The sequence below is a fragment of the Heloderma suspectum genome, chromosome 5, assembly GCF_057233095.1.
Source record: "Heloderma suspectum isolate Gila_16-S chromosome 5, 16-S_ref, whole genome shotgun sequence".
Classification (NCBI taxonomy): Eukaryota; Metazoa; Chordata; class Lepidosauria; order Squamata; family Helodermatidae; genus Heloderma; species Heloderma suspectum.
This window is the reverse complement of record NC_139462.1, coordinates 230,497,988-230,520,029: the sequence shown is the minus strand read 5'-3', so window position 1 is coordinate 230,520,029 and position 22,042 is coordinate 230,497,988. Positions and strand designations below refer to the sequence as shown.

General features: G+C 44.6%; 1 protein-coding gene across 2 annotated transcripts in view; it reads left to right on the top strand.

Moving 5' to 3' along the window:
- SETD2 (SET domain containing 2, histone lysine methyltransferase) overlaps positions 1 to 19,463 on the top strand; it is a 90,640-nt gene extending 71,177 nt beyond the window's left edge. For both annotated transcript variants that reach the window (XM_084859511.1, XM_084859510.1), the window contains exons 17-22: positions 5 to 139; positions 1,067 to 1,206; positions 2,134 to 2,245; positions 14,404 to 14,484; positions 15,196 to 15,297; positions 18,199 to 19,463. In XM_084859511.1, coding sequence (XP_084715637.1) covers positions 5 to 139; positions 1,067 to 1,206; positions 2,134 to 2,245; positions 14,404 to 14,484; positions 15,196 to 15,297; positions 18,199 to 18,360 — 732 coding nt within the window. In that variant the 3' untranslated portion in view covers positions 18,361 to 19,463. The remainder of the gene's footprint in view (positions 1 to 4; positions 140 to 1,066; positions 1,207 to 2,133; positions 2,246 to 14,403; positions 14,485 to 15,195; positions 15,298 to 18,198) is intronic.
- Positions 19,464 to 22,042: the final 2,579 nt, after the last annotated feature.

Below are 22,042 nucleotides of genomic sequence, written 5' to 3'. Positions count from 1 at the left end.
CTAGAGCTATGCACAGCCAAGCCTTCAGTACATCCAGGGCCAGCAGATTTACACTGCTCATCCCCAGGGTGTTGTGGTGCAGCCCACAACAGCAGTGACCACTATTGTAGCAACAGGACAGCCCCCACCTATACAACAGGTAAGATCTTGGGGTAAGTTCTTGTTTGGTACAAGAGACATAGTGGTGGGGTGGGAGGTGGGTCCTCTTAGCAGACTGGAAGAATCTTTGAAATATCCTGTGCTTCCACAAGTTGCAAATGAAACAAACTGCTGAGCTGTGAGAGCAGATGTGAGATCCAGGAGTGCTTTAGGCAGTGCTAGTTAAAATTCTTTTCCCACTTGTGCACATGCCAGGATGAAATCATGTAGTGCAAAGGTGTCTGCACCATGACTGTCAATGTTGTGAGGGGATGTTGTTGTCCTGGTAGGGGAGAGAAGTTGGGTAACTGAAATGTGTATTTGAAAATTGGATGTCATTTGTGCAATACTGGAATGAAAAATATAGCCACCATGTCTGAACCTATGCACTGGTTCTCTGATATAATACAGCTGGTGTGTGTCTGTGTTTAAAGAAGTGCAAGTATTAGTAGGGTTTATTACCAAAAGTAGAAAAAGATGCATCAAAACTGGCTTCTGATGATCTGTGTGTGATTTCTTGTTTCTCCAGAATAAAAATGCTTTATGTGTAGGAAGAGTGTAACCAGTCAAGCGGCCCTGAATCTGTTTTGTAAAAATACAAAGACAGCGGAGAGTTGAAAGCTTATGGGCAGCTTTGTTCTTGTACTTCACCACAATGTAGATATTTCTGGATCCTCAGATTGTTCCTATTCAGAGAGTAGGGTTTTCCAAACATCAGGAGAAGTTACTGAATCTTTTGAATCTTGATGCTGTCCTAAGACAAAGGCTAATTGAGAAGGGCACACGGGCCTGCCAAAATAGCTTGTTCATCTTACTTTAAGAAAAATCTCTGCTTCTCTCCCTTCAGTGGTAGATTTAGCTGTTGTTCAGTCCTGTTGCTACAGATTGATACATTGTATGTTTGTTGTCCCTGTGTTTCTGCCTTCAGCCAGAGCTGGTGGTGACCAACAACCTTTTGGACTTGCCTCCACCATCTCCTCCTAAACCCAAAACCATTGTCCTCCCTCCCAACTGGAAAACTGCCCGAGATCCTGAGGGAAAGATCTACTACTATCACGTGATCACAAGGTAACGGACCTGTTTATCTGTTTTTATTCTAATATTTCTGTCCTGCTTGACTAGCCCCCAACAACAACCTCTTAAAATGTTCAGCATTTTGGAGATTTCACAGAGTGTAACTCTGTCATTTGTGAATACAAGGCACATCTACTTGGTGGCTTTGAAGGAGGATGGAGATGTTTAGCCTATGGACCTTTTCCAACGCCGCAGTCCATGTGCTCTTGTGACTTCATCCTGAGCTGGTCTTTGCCTGTTTCATAGTGCAAGAAACATTGACTTTGAGGCCAGGACCAGCACAACTTCAGTGGCAAGAAGCGCAAAGCGTGTGGCTTGTTCTCTTTCATCATAAAAGCGGCAAATATTGGGAGCTGCCATTGAGGCACTCAGAACACATGCCACATAGTTGTCCTTTTTTGTTTTGGTCTCAGTATGTTCATGTGTGGCATTCCTTTTATATTGGAGCCTAGTAGTTTAAGTGTTGCTAATTGAAAACAGAAACCTTTCATACAGCAGTGTTCACATCCCACTTCATAACTGCACCTTAATGAGAGGCAACTGGCTTTGCAACTAATCTTCACCGACACTTTTCTTTTGTTCCTTAGGCCAGTCTTCCCTCAGAATTGGTACTAATTACTATTAAACTTGTGCATTAAGAGGAACTGGCTTCTGTTGCTCTGGGAAGCCATAGCAGGAGAAGGCTATTACCTTGCTCTTGTCTTCTTGGAGGCATCTGGCTGGCCACTGTGGGATACTGGACTGGATGGACCTTTTGTGTTGTCTAGAGCCTTTCCAGATTACCTGTTTTGGACAGCATTTGAGCATTCGAACCTTGGTTCCTCCTAATACAGCTGGCAACGTAATACAGTACTGTGGGGCCTCCTTCTCTTTGAAATCAGGCCGCTTCCTTGTCCATGACATCTGGTCTTCTTTCTATAGGCAAACCCAATGGGACCCTCCAAACTGGGACAGCCCAGAAGATGATGCCAGCCTTGAACATGAAGCTGAAATGGACCTTGGAACCCCAACATATGATGAAAATCCTATGAAGGTGAGTTGGCATGACTGGCAGATGAATGTTACACATCATTATCTGCTTGGTGGTAACTCTGCTGGTTACTGCCAAACTAAGGGCTCAATCCTATGCATGCTTAGACAGAAAGAAGTCCTAAAACTCCCAGCATTCCCTAGTCATCCATGCTGGCTGGGGAATGCTGGGAGTTAAAGGACTTCATCTAAACGTGCATAGGATTACACTCTTAAGGATATGAGTAGGTTCCCAGCTCAGTCAAACTATGGTAAAGGTGATTTATCTTCTCTAGGTGTTATAAATAAAGACAACCTTTGAAATAGGCATCAAAGCTGAACTGGCCAAACCTGTTACGTAAAACCCTAAACAAAAGGAATTCCATCCAAAGATGCTATTGTCAAGGGCTCCTTGGAGGCCTCTCTCAGTCTAATCTAGTAGCCAAGTCCAGACACAGACAAATGGATTCTTTTCAAAGCTTTATTCCTCTTTTACAACTTAACAACTCTACTGTTAGCAACTAGATATGAGCAGCAGAGTACCTATGCCCTACGTTGGAACAGTTGGTCCCCGTTTGAAAGGGAATTACTGGCAGACCCCTGAACTTAAGGACTAGGGAGAGTCCCTCCCCTTTTCCCTTGGATCCTCTGGGCGCAGCCGTTGTTTGCGCGCCAACCGGGCACTACGCCTCCTTTCTGCGCCCTCCATTTGGCGCCGCTCTCTGCGTTGGCGTCACACATCCATCAAGTCTGCTTCCCGCGCTCTGTCACTCCCAGGACTGCTATCTAAGCTAGGAATACTGGTGGGAGGAATCTCCGTCAGCTGTTGGTCCTGGGAAAGAGGAGCATGCTCCTCTCCCAGGAGCGACTCCTCTTCCTCAGAGTCAGAACTACTCTGGGATTCTATGGGCTCAGTGTCCACCCTGACAGCTATAGAACTATGACTTAATGTGATATCTAAATTTGACAAACCATGCTTGCATTCTGGTGGTAAACCAGGATTAGTTTGCAAGGCAAGGTTTGTGTTAAGTGGAGTTTGACATAATGGGCAATTGGCAAGCCCTATTTATGGTCTTTGCTCCCCCTTAGCAGTGTCTGACTCTAAATCGTGAGACTGAATTGCTGAGTGGCTTAAACTCCGTGTCTGCCTCAGGAATTTTCACATCCAGATTTACCAGCTGTTTGCTGTCCTTTGGTTCCTAGAGGCAGGCCTTAACTTATTTTAAATTATGTATATATGCTCTGTTGGTTTCCTGCTTTCTTACTTTGCTCTCTAATGAACACTTCGCATGGATGGCACAGAAACAGCCTAGGCAAAGCAAGTGGGAGCATGTTAGCTAGAATCTCATAACACTCAGAACTAATTTAGGCTTCAGGGGTTGTGCAGTGCTTATGTGGGTGAAACATGCAGAGAGTCCTAAAAGTCATAGAATCAATTCTGGCCTAACCTTTTTCTCTTGTATCCTTTCTCTCCTGCTCCCACAGTGAAAGAGTGTTATGATAGATTGATCAAAAGATAAATAGATTAAGAGCAGCTTAAATCGAAAGATCCCATTACATTAAAAGAGCACAGTTCTGTTCAGGGGTAGAGGGACCATCTCCCTCTCCCCTTCTGTAGCCCCCATATCTTCTGAAAATTGGCTCTGGAGTCTTAGGAGACCCACAGAAGCAGCTAGGGGGCGAGGGAGAACAGAGGGGGCTATGAGAAGGGGGACATTGGGGGTGAGCCTTTCCCGAGCTTGGATCTAAGCCACTGATTACAGTTAAAATCTTAGCTTGGTTGTAGTCCAACTGAGTGGCAGGGCTAGTCTTAGTTTTTTCATTGCTCAAGATGAGAAGGCCACCCTCTGCCCAAACACCTCATCTTAGGGCCAAAGGGGATATGATGTTGGATCTCCTAATTGGATCTCCCACCCTCCCCTTTTTAATTTAAAACATCTGCAGGGGTAGGTTGCAGTTCCAATTTTGATCAGAATAGCAATGCTGGAGGAGGGATATTCAGCTCCTTCCCCTGTGCACGCACGTGCGCACACACACACACACACACTATCAAAATCACATCCTCACCCCCAGAAGCTGTTGTTGGCTCCATTGCAGGAAATACAATTGCAGGTAGTATTATGCCTCTTCTTTTCTTCAGTGAGCATAATAGCTCCGCGAAGGTTATTTAGAACAGGAAAACAGGAATGAGGTGTGTATGCTCAAATGCTGGTCAAAGTAAGAGTGCCCTCACAGCTGCTTTAAAAAAAATATGACTTCGAACATTCCAGAGACTGATCTTCTGTTTTTTTATGGCCTTGAGCAAGCCACTATCTCCTAGCTGTAGCCCTTTCCTCCTGCCTCCCAACCCCAGTATTAGCCATAATTATACTGAGTTGTAAGAATCACAGTGGAAATAGTATGAAGTGCTCTGACCAACTAGTATAGCATTTCCCGAAGTGGTGGTACTGCTGATGTTGGTGGTTTTGTGTTGACTCCTCTTTTCAGAAACACAGTAACCTGGTTCACACGTAGTGGCAAATTGTGGGTTAATTAACCCACGATTTGCCAAGTGGGAGTGAGTAGCAACCTATGATCAGGGTGATCATAGACTGTAAAGTGGAAGTGAGGAGTGCACTAGAGGCAGTGTGCTTGTTCCCACTCGTGCCTGGCAAATCATGGGTTAATTTATGTACAAACGTGGACAGTAAGACTGATACACAAATTAAAAATCAGGCTAATCCTATACGTTGCATGGCTTTTACTTCTGAGCAATTAACGCATCTTCCTTGCCAAAGGTACAGGGTAAAAACAAGTTACAGGCATATGATTCATCTGGTAATTGCCCTTTTAAACATGCACAGGGGGGAAATGCAAGGCATGGCGGGGAGCGGGGGGAAGGATGACACTCCTTAAAGTTCCCTCTCCTCTTAGCCTCTAGCAAAACATACTTCTGCCCTAATAATGCTAACCACAGAATTTCCATCACTGTTAATTAGCCACTTGCGTTCCAGTTGCCACGCTCTCACAATTTTTACCATGGAAGAAGAAGGGGGGTGCTTGCTAACCAGCCCCGCTACCACCTCTCCTATCCTGTATTCTCTTACAGTGACCAAGAGAGGCAGTTTGCATCTCCTTCCCACTACTGAGCTTGTTTGATTTAAGGAATCATTTCAGAAGTTTCAAATTATATACTGGATTGGGGCAGGGGGATGTACACCAGAGAAGAGCTCTGGTTTGTTTTCTGGTCCCTTCTTCATGTACCCAGGAAATGAGGTAGACAGCTGGAAAAAATTAAACAATTTTTACTGAAGAGTTAATAGAGTCCCAGCGATCCAATTTCACTTTTATGTTTCAAGAGCTTGTCTGGCCATGTGGGTAGAGCGTTGGATGCGGGGAGACCAGAATTCCAAGTTGAGCATAGCCGCCAGCTTGCTGGGTGGCCCTGGGCACATCTCTGAGCCTCCAGTCCCCTTCTGTCGAAGGGCGGGGGAAGGATGAAATAGTGACTAACCTTCTGGAGTTGCATGGTTGGAAGATAAAGAAAAGGTATTCCCTGATTTGAGTCTTAAACCCTAGAGTGGCCTAATGATGTTAAAATGGATTTTTCTTGAGAAAGACTTTCTGAAATTGACAACAGATAAACATTTCTTTACTAATAAAATGCCAAACATTTCAGGTAAGTATAAAGGAAAAAAAAGGAGGAAACACTTGCTGAAGAATTAAACTGAACTATCCAAGATCTTAAAAATGGAAAAATACAGAAACTAAATGGGCTTTCAGCAGAATTCAGTAAGCATTTTGAAACTCAAATTTGTACGGTCTGTGTTCAGTTATTTTAGCAAAACGCATTATTCCAGAGAAACTGCTAAACGTGCTGTGGTTCTAAAACTAGCCAGAAATGCTACACAGATCAGACTATCCTATCTCATTCCTAAATTAGGACACCAAAACATTTACAGCAATATTAGCTGATTGGCTGTGTCAATTAATAGGATGATATATATTCATTCCCCCGTCATGGATCACTGCCTTGTTGTGGCGAAGGGGCTTGCATAACTCAGTGAAGCCATAAGCTATGCCGTGCAGGGCCACCCAAGACGGACAGGTCATGGCAGAGAGTTCTGACAAAATGTGGTCCACTGGAGAAGGAAATGGCAACCCACTCCAGTATTCTTGCCAAGAAAACCCCATGGAACGTATCACAAGGCTAAAAGAGATGACGCCAGAAGATGAGCCCCTCAGGTCGGAAGGTATCCAATATACTCCTGGGGAAGAGCAGAGGGTATTTCCAAGTAGCGCCAGAAAGAGTGAAGCGGCTGGGCCAAAGCTGAAAGGACACTCAGCTGTGGATGTGTCTGGTGGTGAAAAGAAAATCCGATGCTGTAAAGAACAATATTGTTTAGGAACCTGGAATGTCAGATCATTGAATCAAGGTAAGCTGGAGGTGGTCAAACATGAGATGGCAAGATTGAACATCGACATCTTGGGAATCAGCGAACTAAAATGGACAGGCATGGGCGAATTTAATTCAGGTGACCATCATATCTACTACTGTGGGCAAGAATCCCTGAGAAGAAATGGAGTAGCACTCATAGTCAACAAAAGGGTGGGAAAAGCAGTACTGGGGTACAATCTTAAAAACAATAGAATGATCTCAGTACGAGTCCAAGGCAAACCATTCAACATCACAGTAATTCAGGTCTATGCCCCAACCACTGATGCCGAAGAAGCTGAGGTTGATCGGTTCTATGAAGACCTACAACACCTTCTAGAACTAACACCAAAAAAAGATGTCCTCTTCATCATAGGGGATTGGAATGCTAAAGTAGGAAGTCAAGAAATCACCGGGATAACAGGCAGGCATGGCCTTGGTGTACAAAATGAAGCAGGACAAAAGCTAATAGAGTTTTGCCGAGAGAACACGCTGATCATAGCAAACACTCTTTTCCAACAGCACAAGAGACGACTCTACACATGGACGTCACCAGATGGTCAGTATCGAAATCAGATTGATTATGTCCTTTGCAGCCAAAGATGGAGACGCTCTATACAGTCAGTAAAAACAAGACCCGGAGCTGACTGTGGCTCAGATCATGAGCTTCTTGTTGCAAAATTTCAGCTTAAATTGAAGAATGTAGGGAAAACCACTAAACCATTCAGGTATGACCTAAATCATATCCCTTATGAATATACAGTGGAGGTGAGGAATAGATTTCAGGGATTAGACCTAATAGACAGAGTGCCTGAGGAACTATGGACGGAGGTCCATAACATTGTTCAGGAGGCAGCAACTCAATCCATCCCAAAGAAAAAGAAATGCAAGAAAGCCAAGTGGCTGTCTGATGAGGCTTTACAAGTAGCTGAGGAAAGAAGGGAAGCGAAAAGCAAGGGAGAAAGGGGAAGATATATCCAACTGAATGCAGAGTTCCAGAGAATAGCAAGGAGAGACAAGAAGGCCTTCTTAAATGAACAGTGCAAAGAAATCGAGGAGAACAACAGATGGGAAAGACTAGAGGTCTCTTCAAGAAAATCGAAGATCTCAAGGGAACGTTTTGTGCAAAGACAGGCATGATAAAGGACAAAGAAGGCAGGGACCTAACAGAAGCAGATGAGATTAAGAAGAGGTGCCAAGAATACAGAAGAACTATACAGGAAAGATCTTAATGTCTCTGATAGCCATGATAGTGTGGTCACTGAACTTGAGCCGGACATCCTCGAGAGTGAAGTCAAGTGGGCCTTAGGAAGTATTAGTAACAACAAAGCTAGCGGAGATGACAGTATTCCAGCTGAGCTATTTAAAATCCTAAAAGATGATGCTGTTAAAGTTCTGCATTCAATATGCCAACAAATCTGGGACACTCAACAGTGGCCACAAGACTGGAAAAGGTCAGTTTACATTCCAATTCCAAAGAAGGGCAACGCCAAAGAGTGTTCAAACTACCGCACAATTGCGCTCATTTCACATGCCAGCAAGGTGATGCTCAAAATCCTACAAGCTAGGCTTCAGCGGTATGCGAACCGAGAACTACCGGAAATACAGGCTGGGTTTCGAAGAGGCAGAGGAACTAGAGATCAAATTGCCAACTTTCATTGGATCATGGAGAAAGCAAGAGAATTCCAGAAAAACGTCTATTTCTGCTTCATTGACTACGCTAAAGCCTTTGATTGTGTGGATCGCAACAAACTGTGGCAAATTCTTAAAGTGATGGGAGTACCAGACCACCTTACCTGTCTCCTGAGAAACCTGTACGAGGGTCAAGAAGCAACAGTAAGAACCAGACATGGAACAACCGATTGGTTCAAAATTGGGAAAGGAGTATGACAAGGCTGCATGTTGTCACCCTGCTTATTTAACTTATATGCAGAGTACATCATGAGAAACGCCGAGTTGGATGAATCAGAGGTCGGAATTAAGATTGCTGGGAGAATTATCAACAACCTCCGATATGCAGACGATACCACCCTAATGGCAGAAAGCGAAGAGGATCTAAAGAGCCTCTTGTTGAGGGTGAAAGAGGAGAGTGCCAAAGCTGGTTTGAAACTCTACATTCAAAAAACTAAGATCATGGCATCTGGCCCCATCACTTCCTGGCATACAGAAGGGGAAGAAATGGAAGCAGTGACAGATTTTACTTTGTTGGGCTCCAAGATCACCGCAGACGGTGACTGTAGCCATGAAATTAAAAGATGCTTGCTCCTTGGGAGGAAAGCTATGGCCAACCTAGACAGCTTAGTAAGAAGCAGAGACATCACCTTGCCGACAAAGGTCCGTCTAATCAAAGCTATGGTTTTCCCAGTAGTAATGTATGGCTGTGAGAGCTGGACTGTAAGGAAGGCTGAGCGCTGAAGAATTGATGCTTTCGAACTGTGGTGCTGGAGAAGACTGTTACGAGTCCCCTGGACTGCAAGGAGGTCCAATCAGTCCATCCTAAAGGAAATCAACCCTGAGTGCTCATTGGAAGGACAGATCCTGAAGCTGAAGCTGAAATATTTTGGCCACCTAATGCGAAGAGAAAACTCTCTGGAAAAGACCCTGATGCTGGGAAAGACTGAAGGCAAAAGGAGAAGGGGACGACAGAGGATGAGATGGCTAGATAGCATCACCGATGCAATGAATATGAACTTGAGCACACTCCGGGAGAGAGCGCAGGACAGGAAGGCCTGGCGTGCTCTGGTCCATGGGGTCACGAAGAGTCGGACACGACTGAACGACTGAATAACAACAACATATATTCATTCAGACCAAGCAGGATTTTTACCAAATTACTACATAGCAGGTAATGTGAGAAGGTTTGAGGCCTACAAGACCATTGGGGTTGGACTAGATGGTCTTGTAGGCTCCTCCCAACCCTACTATTCTGTGATTTGAGAATTCTGATTTGAAATTCCCAAGGTATCCTTTTGTTACCCTTTTCCATTGATATAGGTAAACCCTTTGAGAAGATGGATTTGTTAAAAAAATGATTACAATACATGGGTTTTGGGGAACATTTTTGAAAGCTATTAGTGCTCTGTCTTCTACATCTCAAGCTTCTAGAATTATTCACTACAACACAACTGCTTTATTGTTTGCTTATTATATTAGTTGCCCCACAACCAAAGTACTCTAGGGGATGAATAGTAAAACAGATTAAAGAATTTAAAAACATAATCCAGCACAGAAAGCCAATAAAACTAAAATAGCCGTGTCAGAGTAGAAAAGAACCAAATTGCAGCCACAGTCAGAACCTAATCACAGCAGGGAATCATAACCGCCTTGTAGGGCTGAAAGCCATCTCTTAAGCATAATAAAAGCAGATAAAAAGATGTCCCCAACCAGTCGTGTCCGACTCTAGGGTGCGGTGCTCATTCCCGTTTCTAAGCCGAAGAGCCAGCGCTGTCCGAAGACGCTTCCGTGGTCATGTGGCCGGCATGACTGAACACCGAGGTGCACGGAGCGCTGTTACCTTTCCCGCCGAGGCGGTACCTATTTATCTACTTGCAATTCCTTGCTTTCAAACTGCTAGGTTGACAGAAGCTGGGACTGAAGACGGGAGCTCACTCCATCACGCAGCACTGGGTCTCGAACTGCTGACCTGCCGACCTTCCAGTCTGCAGTTCAGCGTCTTAACCGCTAAGCCACCGCGGCCCCATAATAAAAGCAGATATTAAAATCCTAATATTGATATTTTTAGAGGGATGTTAAAATGGTGTTAAGGACTGCCTCTTTCCGTACCAAACACTCAGATCAATGCCTTGCCGCCCTGCTCCATGCCCCCCCACCCTACCCCTCCATCTGAAGTACATTGGATGAGACCTTTTCAGTCATGGCTGGCTCTGGCCATGTGTTTCAGAGGATCTTTGGGGAAGCAGCTGACTGAGTGGCTGCATTCAGATGTCAGTTTAAGCCATGGTGGCTCAATAAGCTACTCACAGTAGCTTATTTTTGGAATAAGCTGATGCCCTGTCACATGAGTAGGCTATTAAGCTACTGTGAGTAGCCTATTAAACTGCTGTGCATAATTGGAGTCTCCCCCTCCCACCCCCCGTCCTGCTGTAGTCCTCCTGCTCAAGTAGTGGCGCGCAACATTGCAGCAGCCTGTTTTAACCTTCCACAATAACTCAACGAGAGGGGAGAGGTGTGGGGTGAAATACAGGAGCTTAATTCAGCACTTCCAGCATCATCCCGACAAGGGTGGGGTAGCTCTAAAGTGCTGGAAGTTTGCAGGACCAAACTTCATACACAGCCTCTCCTAGTCTAGTGGCACCCCATGCACCATCAAAACCTTGCGCAATTACTCACAAAGGAGAGGAAATCCCATATGCACCAAAAGCGGCACCAAAAGCAGGGCAGCAGCTACAAAACCTTACAGGATTGGGACCAAACTTTGCACACAGCCTCTCCTAGTCGGGAGGCACCCAATGCACCATCAAAACCCCAGGGGGTAGGGTTTTTTCCCCAAAACCCTAGAGGGGGGGAAATCCCAGATGCACCAAAAAGGGGGTGGAACAAATAAATCCTTGGGGGTTTGCAGGATTGGGACAAAACCCTCAGTTGTGGATTTCCCCCCATAGGGCATAGAGTGTCCAAAATCAATGACAGTAAAGTGGAGTTGCGCATTTCACGCACACACAGAGACATTACTGGCAGATCCACCTCTGTCAGGTTTAGCTCTAAAGTGTAATTTTGTGAAAGTCCCCACAAGCACACCCATTGTTGGTGTGAAGTTTTTATTATCTCAGAAACTATAGCGCTTTAGCGATATAGTGGAGTAGCACATTTCACACACACACACACCCATACACACTGCTGGCAGAGCCACTTCTGTTCACTGTAGTGCTTTAGTGTGAAAGCAAAATTGCACACAGGCAAAATTCCCCTCCCCCAGTAGCCATTTTGGTTCTTTTCAGAAAAGTGACCAAAGAAGGAAAAAAGGAGTAGGAGCTATAACTCCCTGACAGTTTGCTGGAACAGGGCAAAATTGCACAGGTGGGGTGCCCTCATGGGGAGTCTTCAGATGCTCTAGTGGATAATTGTTCAGTTTTACTTCTTCATGGAAAAGTGTGCATAATAGGAAAAAGAGGGTGAGAGCTATAACTCCCTGACAGTTTGCTGGAACGGGGCAAAATTACACAGGTGGGGTGCCTTCGTGGGGAGCCTCCAGATATTGTAGTGGATTATTGTGAAACTGCGCTTCTTCACGCAAACGTGAGCAGTTCTTTCCCTTCTTCCCTGTTTCCCAAGTTGCACAGTTTCAAAGTAGCAGTTAGGGAAGCCTGTCATTGTGTAACTTTGCTGTAGGGGAAAGCTGTCATTTTGTAACTGTAGCGCAGTAGGGAAGGCTGTGCTTGTGTGGCTATGGGTGTCCCTGGGCTGCTTGTCAGATCTTGGAAGTAGGACTCTGCAGGCTGGAGCAGAGCAGTCAGAATGGTCTTGACTGCTCTTGCCCACTGACTCTGTCAGCGATTGGAATAAGCCACGCTGCGCGCCAGACAACATGATAGCCCATGGTGGGTTAAATAACTTTTACTGCAGACTGTGGGTTATCAGAGTAGTTTATTTTGGCCAAATAAACCATTGTGGATTAAAAAAAATTCCCAACAGATGACACGATAACCATCAACAGGATAAATAACCCATCATGGATTATTGTGTCATCAGAACCCAGTCAGTAGCTTAACAGCTGCCCTTACTGCTGTGTTTTTGCACTGCCGCTCTATGATTCTGTGATTGATTTTGTGTGTGTGGGGGGGTATGTTCTACTGCAGCATCTCCCAACCTGGTGCCCTCCAGATGTGTTGGACTACAACTCCCAGCACCCCCCAGCCAGGATTTTATTTGCATTCATTGTGGAGACCTCTGCTGAAGCTCCTTGAGAGAATGAAAAGCCTTAGAAATTGTTGAAATGTAACAGGAATAATATAAACTAAGATTATATGCAGTAGATACCCTCTTACGGTTACTGATCCATTAAATTCTGTCCCAGAAATTTTACTTCAAATGTGACAGCATGGTCAAGTAGCCAGTTCTGTAAGTTAAGTATGAAAAATTGCAACTGATACAATGCGGTACCAAAACAAAAAAAGATAATTGTATCATTTTAAATTTAAGTGAAGTGAGTCATCTTAGTATAAGAAGATTGTGGAAAGAAAAACTTCCTGCCATGGTCATATTGCAAATTATGTGAATATCATGATTTGTTTGTTTGTTTCAAGTGATACGAGTATATATTTCAGAACAATAGCTGTAGAAATGGTAAATACAATTGTGGGTTTTTTTAGAATAAAATGTTGCATATGAAAAGAAGGACGATAGAGTGCCTGTGGTGCCTGACGCCGCATTGCATTATACAGCAGCGCAATGGGCTATAGAGAAAGATCAAGCTCAGTAGGTCAAAATAGAGCAAATTAATATGGGTAATATCCCTATGAACAACAAACCATGGTTTAATTAACCACGGTTTGTCGAATTGTGGGTTGTAATGTGTGAACCCAGAACTATGAGTTGTTAACCACAAATAACCTATGACATTCTTTGTTGTTTGGTTGTGAGCTGTGAGTTTTTTTAAACCATGGGGTATGATTCAGCATGAACCCAAAATTGTGGGTTGTTCATGGGCTGCTTTGCCAGGGTACAGAGGCATTACCTGCCAGTACTGCAAAGGCAGTGCCTCAAAGGCAGTTGGGATACAGGAGGGAACGGCGAAGGAGGAGGGAAACAAACAATCCAGGGACTGAGAAAACAAACCAGGGTTTGTCTGATCATCTGCCAGACAAACTGTGGGTAGGACAACAAACTATGGTGTAAATAAACCATGTGTTAGAGTTATATGTGAACCAGGCCATCATCTCTGGCCAGCAGGGCCAATATACCTGGAGGGCATCAGCTTGAGGAAGGCTGACTTCCAGGAATGAAATTCCTAACCTACCATTTTGATGAAGGGGTGTATATTTTCACCTCACAACCTGCTGCTTCCCCCCCCACACCCCACACCCCACCAGGCTCCTAGAATAGCATAAATGACTAAATGGGAACACATTTTAGAACAGTTGATTCTAGCTTAAGTCTAGTCAGCAGTTTGGACTAGTTCCCCTGCTTGTTGGTTGAGCGTTACCGCCATGTAACTTCCTTTAGATCACATTTCTCCTCCCTTAAACCAGAAAAACAGCAACATATTTATAAACAAAGATTTCCTGAGCCTCCCCTGTTTTCCTTGTTATCTACTGTGAGCTCCTTAGGGGCAGGGTCCTCTCTGGTTTTGCCTACGCAGCCCTGTAAGATGCAATATAGACTGATGATGCTATTTAAATAATAGTGAATGTTGGAGACAATGCAAAGAAAAAGGAACATATCTTTGGAAATGTCGGTTTGTCCAGAATGTCTGGATATAGGCTCATTGAACAATGAAATAAATTAAGGTTCATTTTAGAATTCGGTCTTCTCATAGGATTGTTGGGCTACTCTGTTGAATAATATTCTCAGTGCATTTGATAAGAAAGCCTCCATGATTTGATGGCATAAGGCAACACCTTATTTTATATCTCTGGCCCTCAAACCAGAGCCTTAACTTCCATCTGCTGCAAATTCTTTATAACAGAAGTCCAGTCTTGTGCCACCTGTGCTAAGAAGGGGGGGAAAACACAGAACAACACCCACATTTCATTATAAAATAAAATCAGCATTTCCAAAAATAACTCTTCTCTATTTCTGTCTCTTCCTAGTCTTCCAAGAAACCCAAAACAGCAGAAGCAGACACTTCTAGTGAACTGGCAAAGAAGAGCAAGGAAGTGTTCCGGAAGGAGGTAAGGCCATGCCCAGTTTCTGGGTGGGGCAAGATTAGCTTATTTTCCTCTGATGCTGAGTTACTGATACAGCTGTTGGGTATTGGGTATCCTTTTAATTGGCTCAATGGGATTTTTGATAATCATCCAGAGAAGTGGCAAATTAATGTTCTTGCAGCACGTAGTTGTTTGATCAGAGCAACTGTCCAAATGAAATCTTGAAAATACATTTATGTAAGGATTTGGTTAAATTGTTCAACCCCCACCCCACCCCCATCTTTTCTTATTGAATTGGTGTGAAACTGGTGATGGCTTTAAGAATTCATAGAATCATAGAATAGTAGGGTTGGAAGGGGCCTACAAGGCCATCGAGTCCAACCCCCTGCTCAATGCAGGAGTCCAAGTCAGAGCATCCCCGACAGGTGGCTGTCCAGCCTCGTCTTGAATGCCTCCAGTGTGGAAGAGCCCATCGCCTCCCTAGGGAATTGGTTCCATTGTCATATTGCTCTAACAGTCAGGAAGCTTTCCTGATGTTCAGCCGGAATCTGGCTTCCTGTCACTTGAGCCCGTTCTTCCGTGTCCTGCACTCTGGGATGATCCAGGAGAGATCCTGGCCTTCCTCTCTGGGACAACCTTCCAAGTACTTGAAGAGCGCTATCCTGTCTCCCCAGAATTTAACAGTTCTTCTTAAATAAGAATGGTTATTTAGTATCCTCTCCCATGTTTCTCCAGATGTCTCAGTTCATCGTACAATGCCTGAACCCCTATCGAAAGCCAGACTGCAAAGTTGGACGGATAACCACCACCGAAGACTTCAAGCACCTTGCACGCAAGGTACCCGTTGCTTCTGCTGGATCTGTAGAAGCCAGTGAAGTCTGCCAGGGTCAGGCCTGGAAACGCTTTGGGGGTCTCAGAGAAGCAAGTATTGAAAGCCCCCCAATTCTCTTCCAGCTTGAGTTTCCTGGCTTAGTCCTTCTTGGAAGACCTAATTCTGAAAGAACTGGGGATCTCTCACCCCCAGTTATCCCCGGGGCAGCCCTTTAAAACAGCCCTCTAGGCAAAGTGATGGAGATTTTTCTCCATCACTTTGCTTTGGAGCTGCTCTGATGATCTCAGAAAATGAGTCAAGTCTTCCCCATTGTTTGGGGTGGGATGGGGAGGAAGGTGGGTTCGTTTCCAAGGCAAGCCAGGGAGAGTTCATCAATCCCTAGTTAGCAGAAATGCAGGCAGCTGCTTACTAAACAATCGTTCAAGGCTAGAGTGTTGTGGGGAACATTTGACTGAGGTTGTAGGCTTGAGATGCCAATGCAAAGAAGAAAGAGAGGTGAGTTTATATCTCTCTCTGCCTATTGTTTTGAGGACTGGGGAGAGGAAAACAAGCTCAGTGTCAGAGTGGAAAAGGAAGCTGTGAGTGTCAGCAGCCCCACTTGGAGATATGAAGTACTGTCTTTGACGTCCATGGCAGATTTCACCTGCTGTAAGAGGACCCACCCAAGGCTCTCCATCTTTCAGTGCCATTCTCCAGTTTAGCAAGGCATGATGCCTGTTCCTATAACCAGTAGTATTAGGACTGTTGGTGGTGGTTTGAGGATTACCAGTCTTGCCTGCTGCTGACCAGAGCTGCTAGCGTCTGGCTGTTGGACTGCTGCTCTGGAAGAGACGGCGCTCATAAAGAGAGGAAATTTACAGACAGTTGCCAAGCAAGTGCCAAAGCATATTCTGATATTTTCCCTCTTTCAGAGCGCGCATTTGACTGAGCTGGGACCTTTATCTCAAACTGCCTCTGGGAAGGATGACATGTTCTTATTTTTATAAATTTGAACTTCTTTTCTGTTCATTTTCTCTGTCTCTCTCCCCCCCCCCCCCCGCTTATCAGAAAAGAGCTAAAACAGCTAAAAACCAACCAACGCAAAATACTAGTTTCTTTTTTCAAAAAAAATCCAATTAAAATGTATCACAGGAACCACAGTGCTATTGATAATTAGGAAAAGCTCTTCTTAACAGAAACACCTTCCTCTGTTATGAAAGCTTAAGGGAGAGGTGGTTGGCAGAGGTCTCTGAGCAAAGAACTCTACCGCATGGGCACCACTACAGAGGAGGCCCTCTTTCATGACCCAGTCAGTAATGCGGAAGAGCCCATCACACCATGTGTTGGTACTGTCCTGTCTTGTATTGGGGAAAGAGGGATATCCTGGACCAGGGCTGTGTGGATTAGGGATCCCTCTCCTCTCCATAAGCAAAGAGGGGATGTGCCCTTCCTGCCCAGCCATCTTTTGGATTATGTCAGTCAGAGTTTCCCAAGGTGGAAATTCTTAAGTCTCTTGGATGCGTGCATGCAAGACATGAGGTAATCTTGGAGGAAACGGGTGGCGTGTGGCTTTCCTCTTGGCTGTCACAAACCTGGTTGAAATCTCAACATAGAAATGAAGGCGAGAACCCAAGGGCCTAGCCTATTTCCTTACATACAACTTTAAAATGGACAAAGGGCAGTGGGGTAGGGAAGTGTCCAGATGAGCATCTTCAGTTCCTGAATGTTCAGGTTGCAAAGTTCCTTGAAGCTGGACTGCTAGTGGTTTGTATATACTTGTTCCAAGCTTGCACCATTTTGGGCATGTCTCTCTGTTTCCCTTTGTCTAAGTAAGGAAAAGCAGCAGCAAAACCTGCTCTAAAGGAATTTTACTAGGGAGGGCTGAGTGCATGGATGGAAAAAGGTGTTGAATCTCCTGGGTTTAAAGGGAGTGGCTGGGGTTCCAAATTTCTGACCAGGGTATTGGTGCCAAAATGGGAACTTCTCGTGTAAATCAGTGATTCAACTCAGACATCATATCAGAGAATGGTTAAGGAAATTTAACATTTTTGAGTGAGATACCTTAATTGAAAAATCATGCTTTGCAATCAGCTGGCAAACTAGAATCAGAAACCATAGTTTGAAGTGGCCATGGTTTGTTCAAACTAGGATTTGGGCCACTATGACTCTAGAGGCTGCTGCACTAAGGAGGCAGGAATGAGCTTATAAAGCTGATTTCTGAGAGGGTGGCACTTGTAAACCATAGTTGGCTGTTATGCATTCGGAAGCTCAGATCATGGTTTGGGTTCTAAACTATAGTTAGATTGAAACCATGGCCTGGCAAGTTGTCTGAATTGAGCCCTGGTCTGAGTCTTGTAAAGAAGAAAGAGAGTGGCTCAGATTAACCAGCCGTGCGCACGCGCAGACACCCCTCAAGGGACTGCTTAGGACAGCAGTATTTTCAGGGGTGCCAAGTAAGCAGATTGAAATCGGAGCTTTGCACTGAAATCCCTTGCAGTATCTCTTTGGCACAACTCTCAGGTCAGACACTGAATGTTACCCTCATCCAAATGGATAGACTCCCTTTGGTATCCCTGGCAAAATTAACCAGTTCCATGCCAAAGGCATCATTTGCAGTTTGGTTATCCATACAGAGGTCCGGTCCTCTTTTCTTTAAAAAAGAATCTTGCACAACCTCTTGACCTTCTCATTTCTACAGATGAGAGCAAATTGGCCAACCTGCAGATTTTCTGCCTTTTCCCCGTTGACATAAGAGGGAGCAAAATTATGAAGTATCCTTGAATGATGGACTGTGCATTATCGCCACCACTCCCCCGATTGCTGCCATAATAACTTCCTCTTCACAAACAGCTTCCTTCCCTTGAGCCCAGGACACCTTCAGCTCTCTTAATCATGCCTCTGTGCTCTTCTCCTTTCCTGTCCCCCAGCTCACCCATGGCGTGATGAACAAGGAGCTGAAATACTGCAAAACTCCTGAAGACCTGGAGTGCAATGAGAATGTGAAACACAAGACAAAGGAGTACATCAAGAAATACATGCAGAAATTTGGGGCTGTTTACAAACCCAAAGAGGACACTGACTTGGAGTAGTCACGGCAGAAAAGAGTTCTTGCTCCTTCCTCAGGAGTTGGCCTGCCATGGATGCTTTTTTCTACGCGGGATTTCTGGCTTTATGGGGTTAACCACCCCATCTGGTTAACCACCCCACAAATCTTGTGGCATACACATCCCTCTTACCAAATTGGGTTTTAGGAGGCCAGGCAGAAGCAGAAGCTCACCCACTACACAGCTGTGACTCATCAGTACCACTCCTTGTTCCCTCTTTCCAAGCAAACCCGAAACTTCCAGTCTGGCGGTGCTGTTTTAGTGCAACAACTTGCGAGTGCATCTCGTCTCCCCGCTCGAGATCTGTATGATATTTTAACGTATATGTGAATATATTGAGTTTTTCCTTTTCTTTCCCCCCCTTTTAGCGCCACACGTGTTGATATCATGGGAACACTTTGTAAGAATAGTTTTGAGGGTTTTTTCTTTTTCTTTTTTCTTTTTCTGTTCTCTGCAAGGTCTGATCTGTTATCATGTAAATATTTGCGAACAGGCTGCCTCAGGGTTTCTGGCAGACCATGTGCTATGTTGATAAGATTGATTTTACTGCTTAAATCATTTTACTTTATCCAATTTTTACTGAAGTTTTTATGTAAAAGAAAAAAATTTAAAAATTAAACAAAATGGCAGCGAAAGAACAAAAATGGCTTTTGAATGTTCACCTGGGATTTGGAACAAGTAGTATATTTTTCAAAGGTAGAAGGTGATGATCCTTATGACAGCAGAGAAAGAAGAGATTTCTAACTTAATGACCTCTTGCAGATGGCAAGGCTTCTATCCCTCATGGTGCATCAAAGAACCCAAACTGCAGAAGCGATTCCTGCTATAAAGGCTTAGTTAGAACAAGGGCGGGCAAATTCTGCGTTATTGTGCATTGCACTATTTTACACACAGTGGCCTAGGAGCCAGTGTACTGGCCCACCAAAAACAGCTCTGTCCCAAGTAGCCAGGCAAGTGCTTTCCTGTTAACAGAGCACATCCATTCAGGCAAAGCGCTACTCAGAAGGATGTACATTTACAGTTCATACATATTACACACACAGTAAAAAAAAAAAGTTATAACATTAAAGTTGTCCTAACTTAAACTTTAAAACATTGTTTCCTTCTCCTTACCAGTGAAACCATGAGCACACTGTTTACAATCCCTTATTTTAATATTTCTTACAAGCCAGATGAAATGAACTTTGGTATCTGCAAGCTTCCATTCTCGGCTTAGAAAATGACGAATGACTGGGCACTGCAAGAAATGAGACGTGTGATGGTGGTGGCAATGCAGCTACTACTTCCTAGCTTCAACTTTAGCAGCTGTAGGCCTGTGTAGTGAAAGAGGGGAAAGCAAATGAGGAGGCTAGGAAGGAATGCAGTTGTTTCCTAAACATCTGGACAATGGGAGGGTGGGGTTTCTCTTGGGACAAGGCTCTGAGAAACTGTGGCTGTCATGGCTGAAGCAGGTTAGCTATAAGTATGCTAGTTCTCCTAGTGACACTCCCCTGCTGTAAGAGAAATATTTGGCCTTTGAACACTGCCTTGCTATCTGGGGCCTCGCTTCCCCACTTCCATCTCACGTCACCAGCTCCCTTTTCACACAATATAGGTTCTTGGAAATAATTGAGGGTGGGGAATAGGAAAAGGTCCTCCCTTTCCTCAGCAAGGGGTGGGGAAGGGAATGTTCTCTTTTAAACATGGCTCCAAGTGCTTTTAAATCCCAAGAAACAAACTCCAGCAGAGAGATTTTAAACAGTTTCATCTTTTTCACAGAAGCTGGAATTCCACGTGACTTAGTGGCTGCATTGCATCTCTGTAAAGACTGCTTAGGGGAGCTGATTAAAAAAGCTGCCCCCCACTTGTTGCTCAGACTACCAAAGGCATTTTGGTATTCCTGTGTCCCCTTCACACCCCAAATATCCTCCTCAGATGGTTGCTAAGAGTTTAAAAGCATCTGTTGAAAATGCTCTTGGCTTGCTTGCAAAGCACCAGAGTTTGTGAACCTTCAGCTGTTTAAAATTACTAGCCTATTGCCTTGTGATATTAAAAACAAAAGAGAAAGAACAGCGGGAGAGGGGATCTCTTTAATAACTAACACTTGTGTTAGCCAGAGTGACGCTATAGAGCAAATGTTTAGGCCTCAGGCAAATAGAAAACCATTAATCCCTCCTTGCAATGTCTCCAGCCTTTGTGAGTCACAGGCCCATCTCCCAAGATCTCTCTCTGCTCTCTGGGCCAACAAATTAGACCTTCATTTGGCTCCATTTGGGACAGACTTTCAGCTGTCTCTGATCCTTGTCTCATGAAAGAGCTTGTGCCAATTTTGTAAAGCCTGTGTCATCAAAGAAATTTCTTGTTGAACCTGACTGGGCATTTGACACTCTTATAGGATGTAGTGCAGTTACTCTTGAGAACAAATGCAGCAGCTTTTCTCAGCTTTGAGCAAAAGCTCTCCAAACCACTCTTGACCTCTGATTTCGGACCTGCTCATGTTCTGGACACAATACTGGTGTAATTTGATTCCCCCCACTTCCTTTGCTCTCTTTATTCAATTTGCTGCCAATTCACATTGTCTCTCCCTGTGCAATACTGTTGAGAATGCAGCCCTCTGTTTCTTTGGCAAAAACTCTTGCATGACCTGCTCATCTTAGCATTTTGATGATTGCAACTTTCTCCCTGGCCTTGTCCCCCCTGCCACCTTGATCCAGAATACTTCCAAAATAATTCACTGCTCAGGCCATGTGACACCCCTCCCACAAACGACTTGACTTCCCATTGCCTTCCACATCCAACTCAACCTGTGTATCCCTATCTTTAAAACTCCTCATGACCTTGGCCACTCCAGTCTTTCGATTCATATTTTTCATCATATCTTTGCCTGCGACCTTTGCTTCTTTGGCTGTACCACCTTCAACTGCCAAATGTTTCCTCTGCATGTTTATTCTCCTTTGCCACCCCTTTGGCTTAGAACGGCCCCCCAGGAAACCTGCAGTACATAATGCTACTTCTGTCTTCCTTCCAACTTTGCCTGAAAACCTACCTCTTTCATGATGTCTATTTTTCATCTGCATCCAAGATGAAACCCAGGTAGCTGTAAATGGTCACATTCATCTCTTGTTACTCCGGCATCCTTCCATTCTTCCCCATCATTTGTTTGTTGTCCTTGCCTCCCCTCTTCCGCCTCTCTTTTTTGTAAGCTGCTTGGGGCAGTAACCTGTCTCCTTGTTGCTCACTCTGTAAAGCACCATTTATAGATTGATTGTGTTATATCACTCTTGGTCTTGTCTGAGCCAATTCAAGTTCCATCCCGCCTTCCCAACAGTGTCACACTTCAAAGTGAACAAGAAACAGACTCCAGGGCAAACTGCAAGGAGGAGCAGACTTAATTCTTAACCGTCCCCAGAGGCAGGGGGCAGGTTTCATCCATCAGCCACCTGCTAGTGATGTCCCTGGGTGAATCCAGCTCTTTCTTATGTAAGGAAACTGTTGTTATGGGGAACAGTTGCAAAAACTGATTTCCAGCCCTGACACTGTGAGGCCCAACTCCCAGTTACTGAGATTCTGGAGCAGGAGATGTAATGCAGAGAGCAACATGAGGCGCATTGCACCCAGCAGAGTTCTTGCAATAATATGCAAGCCTTCTCTCTCCGTTCTCTGTGTCCCTTTCACCATGCCCATATTT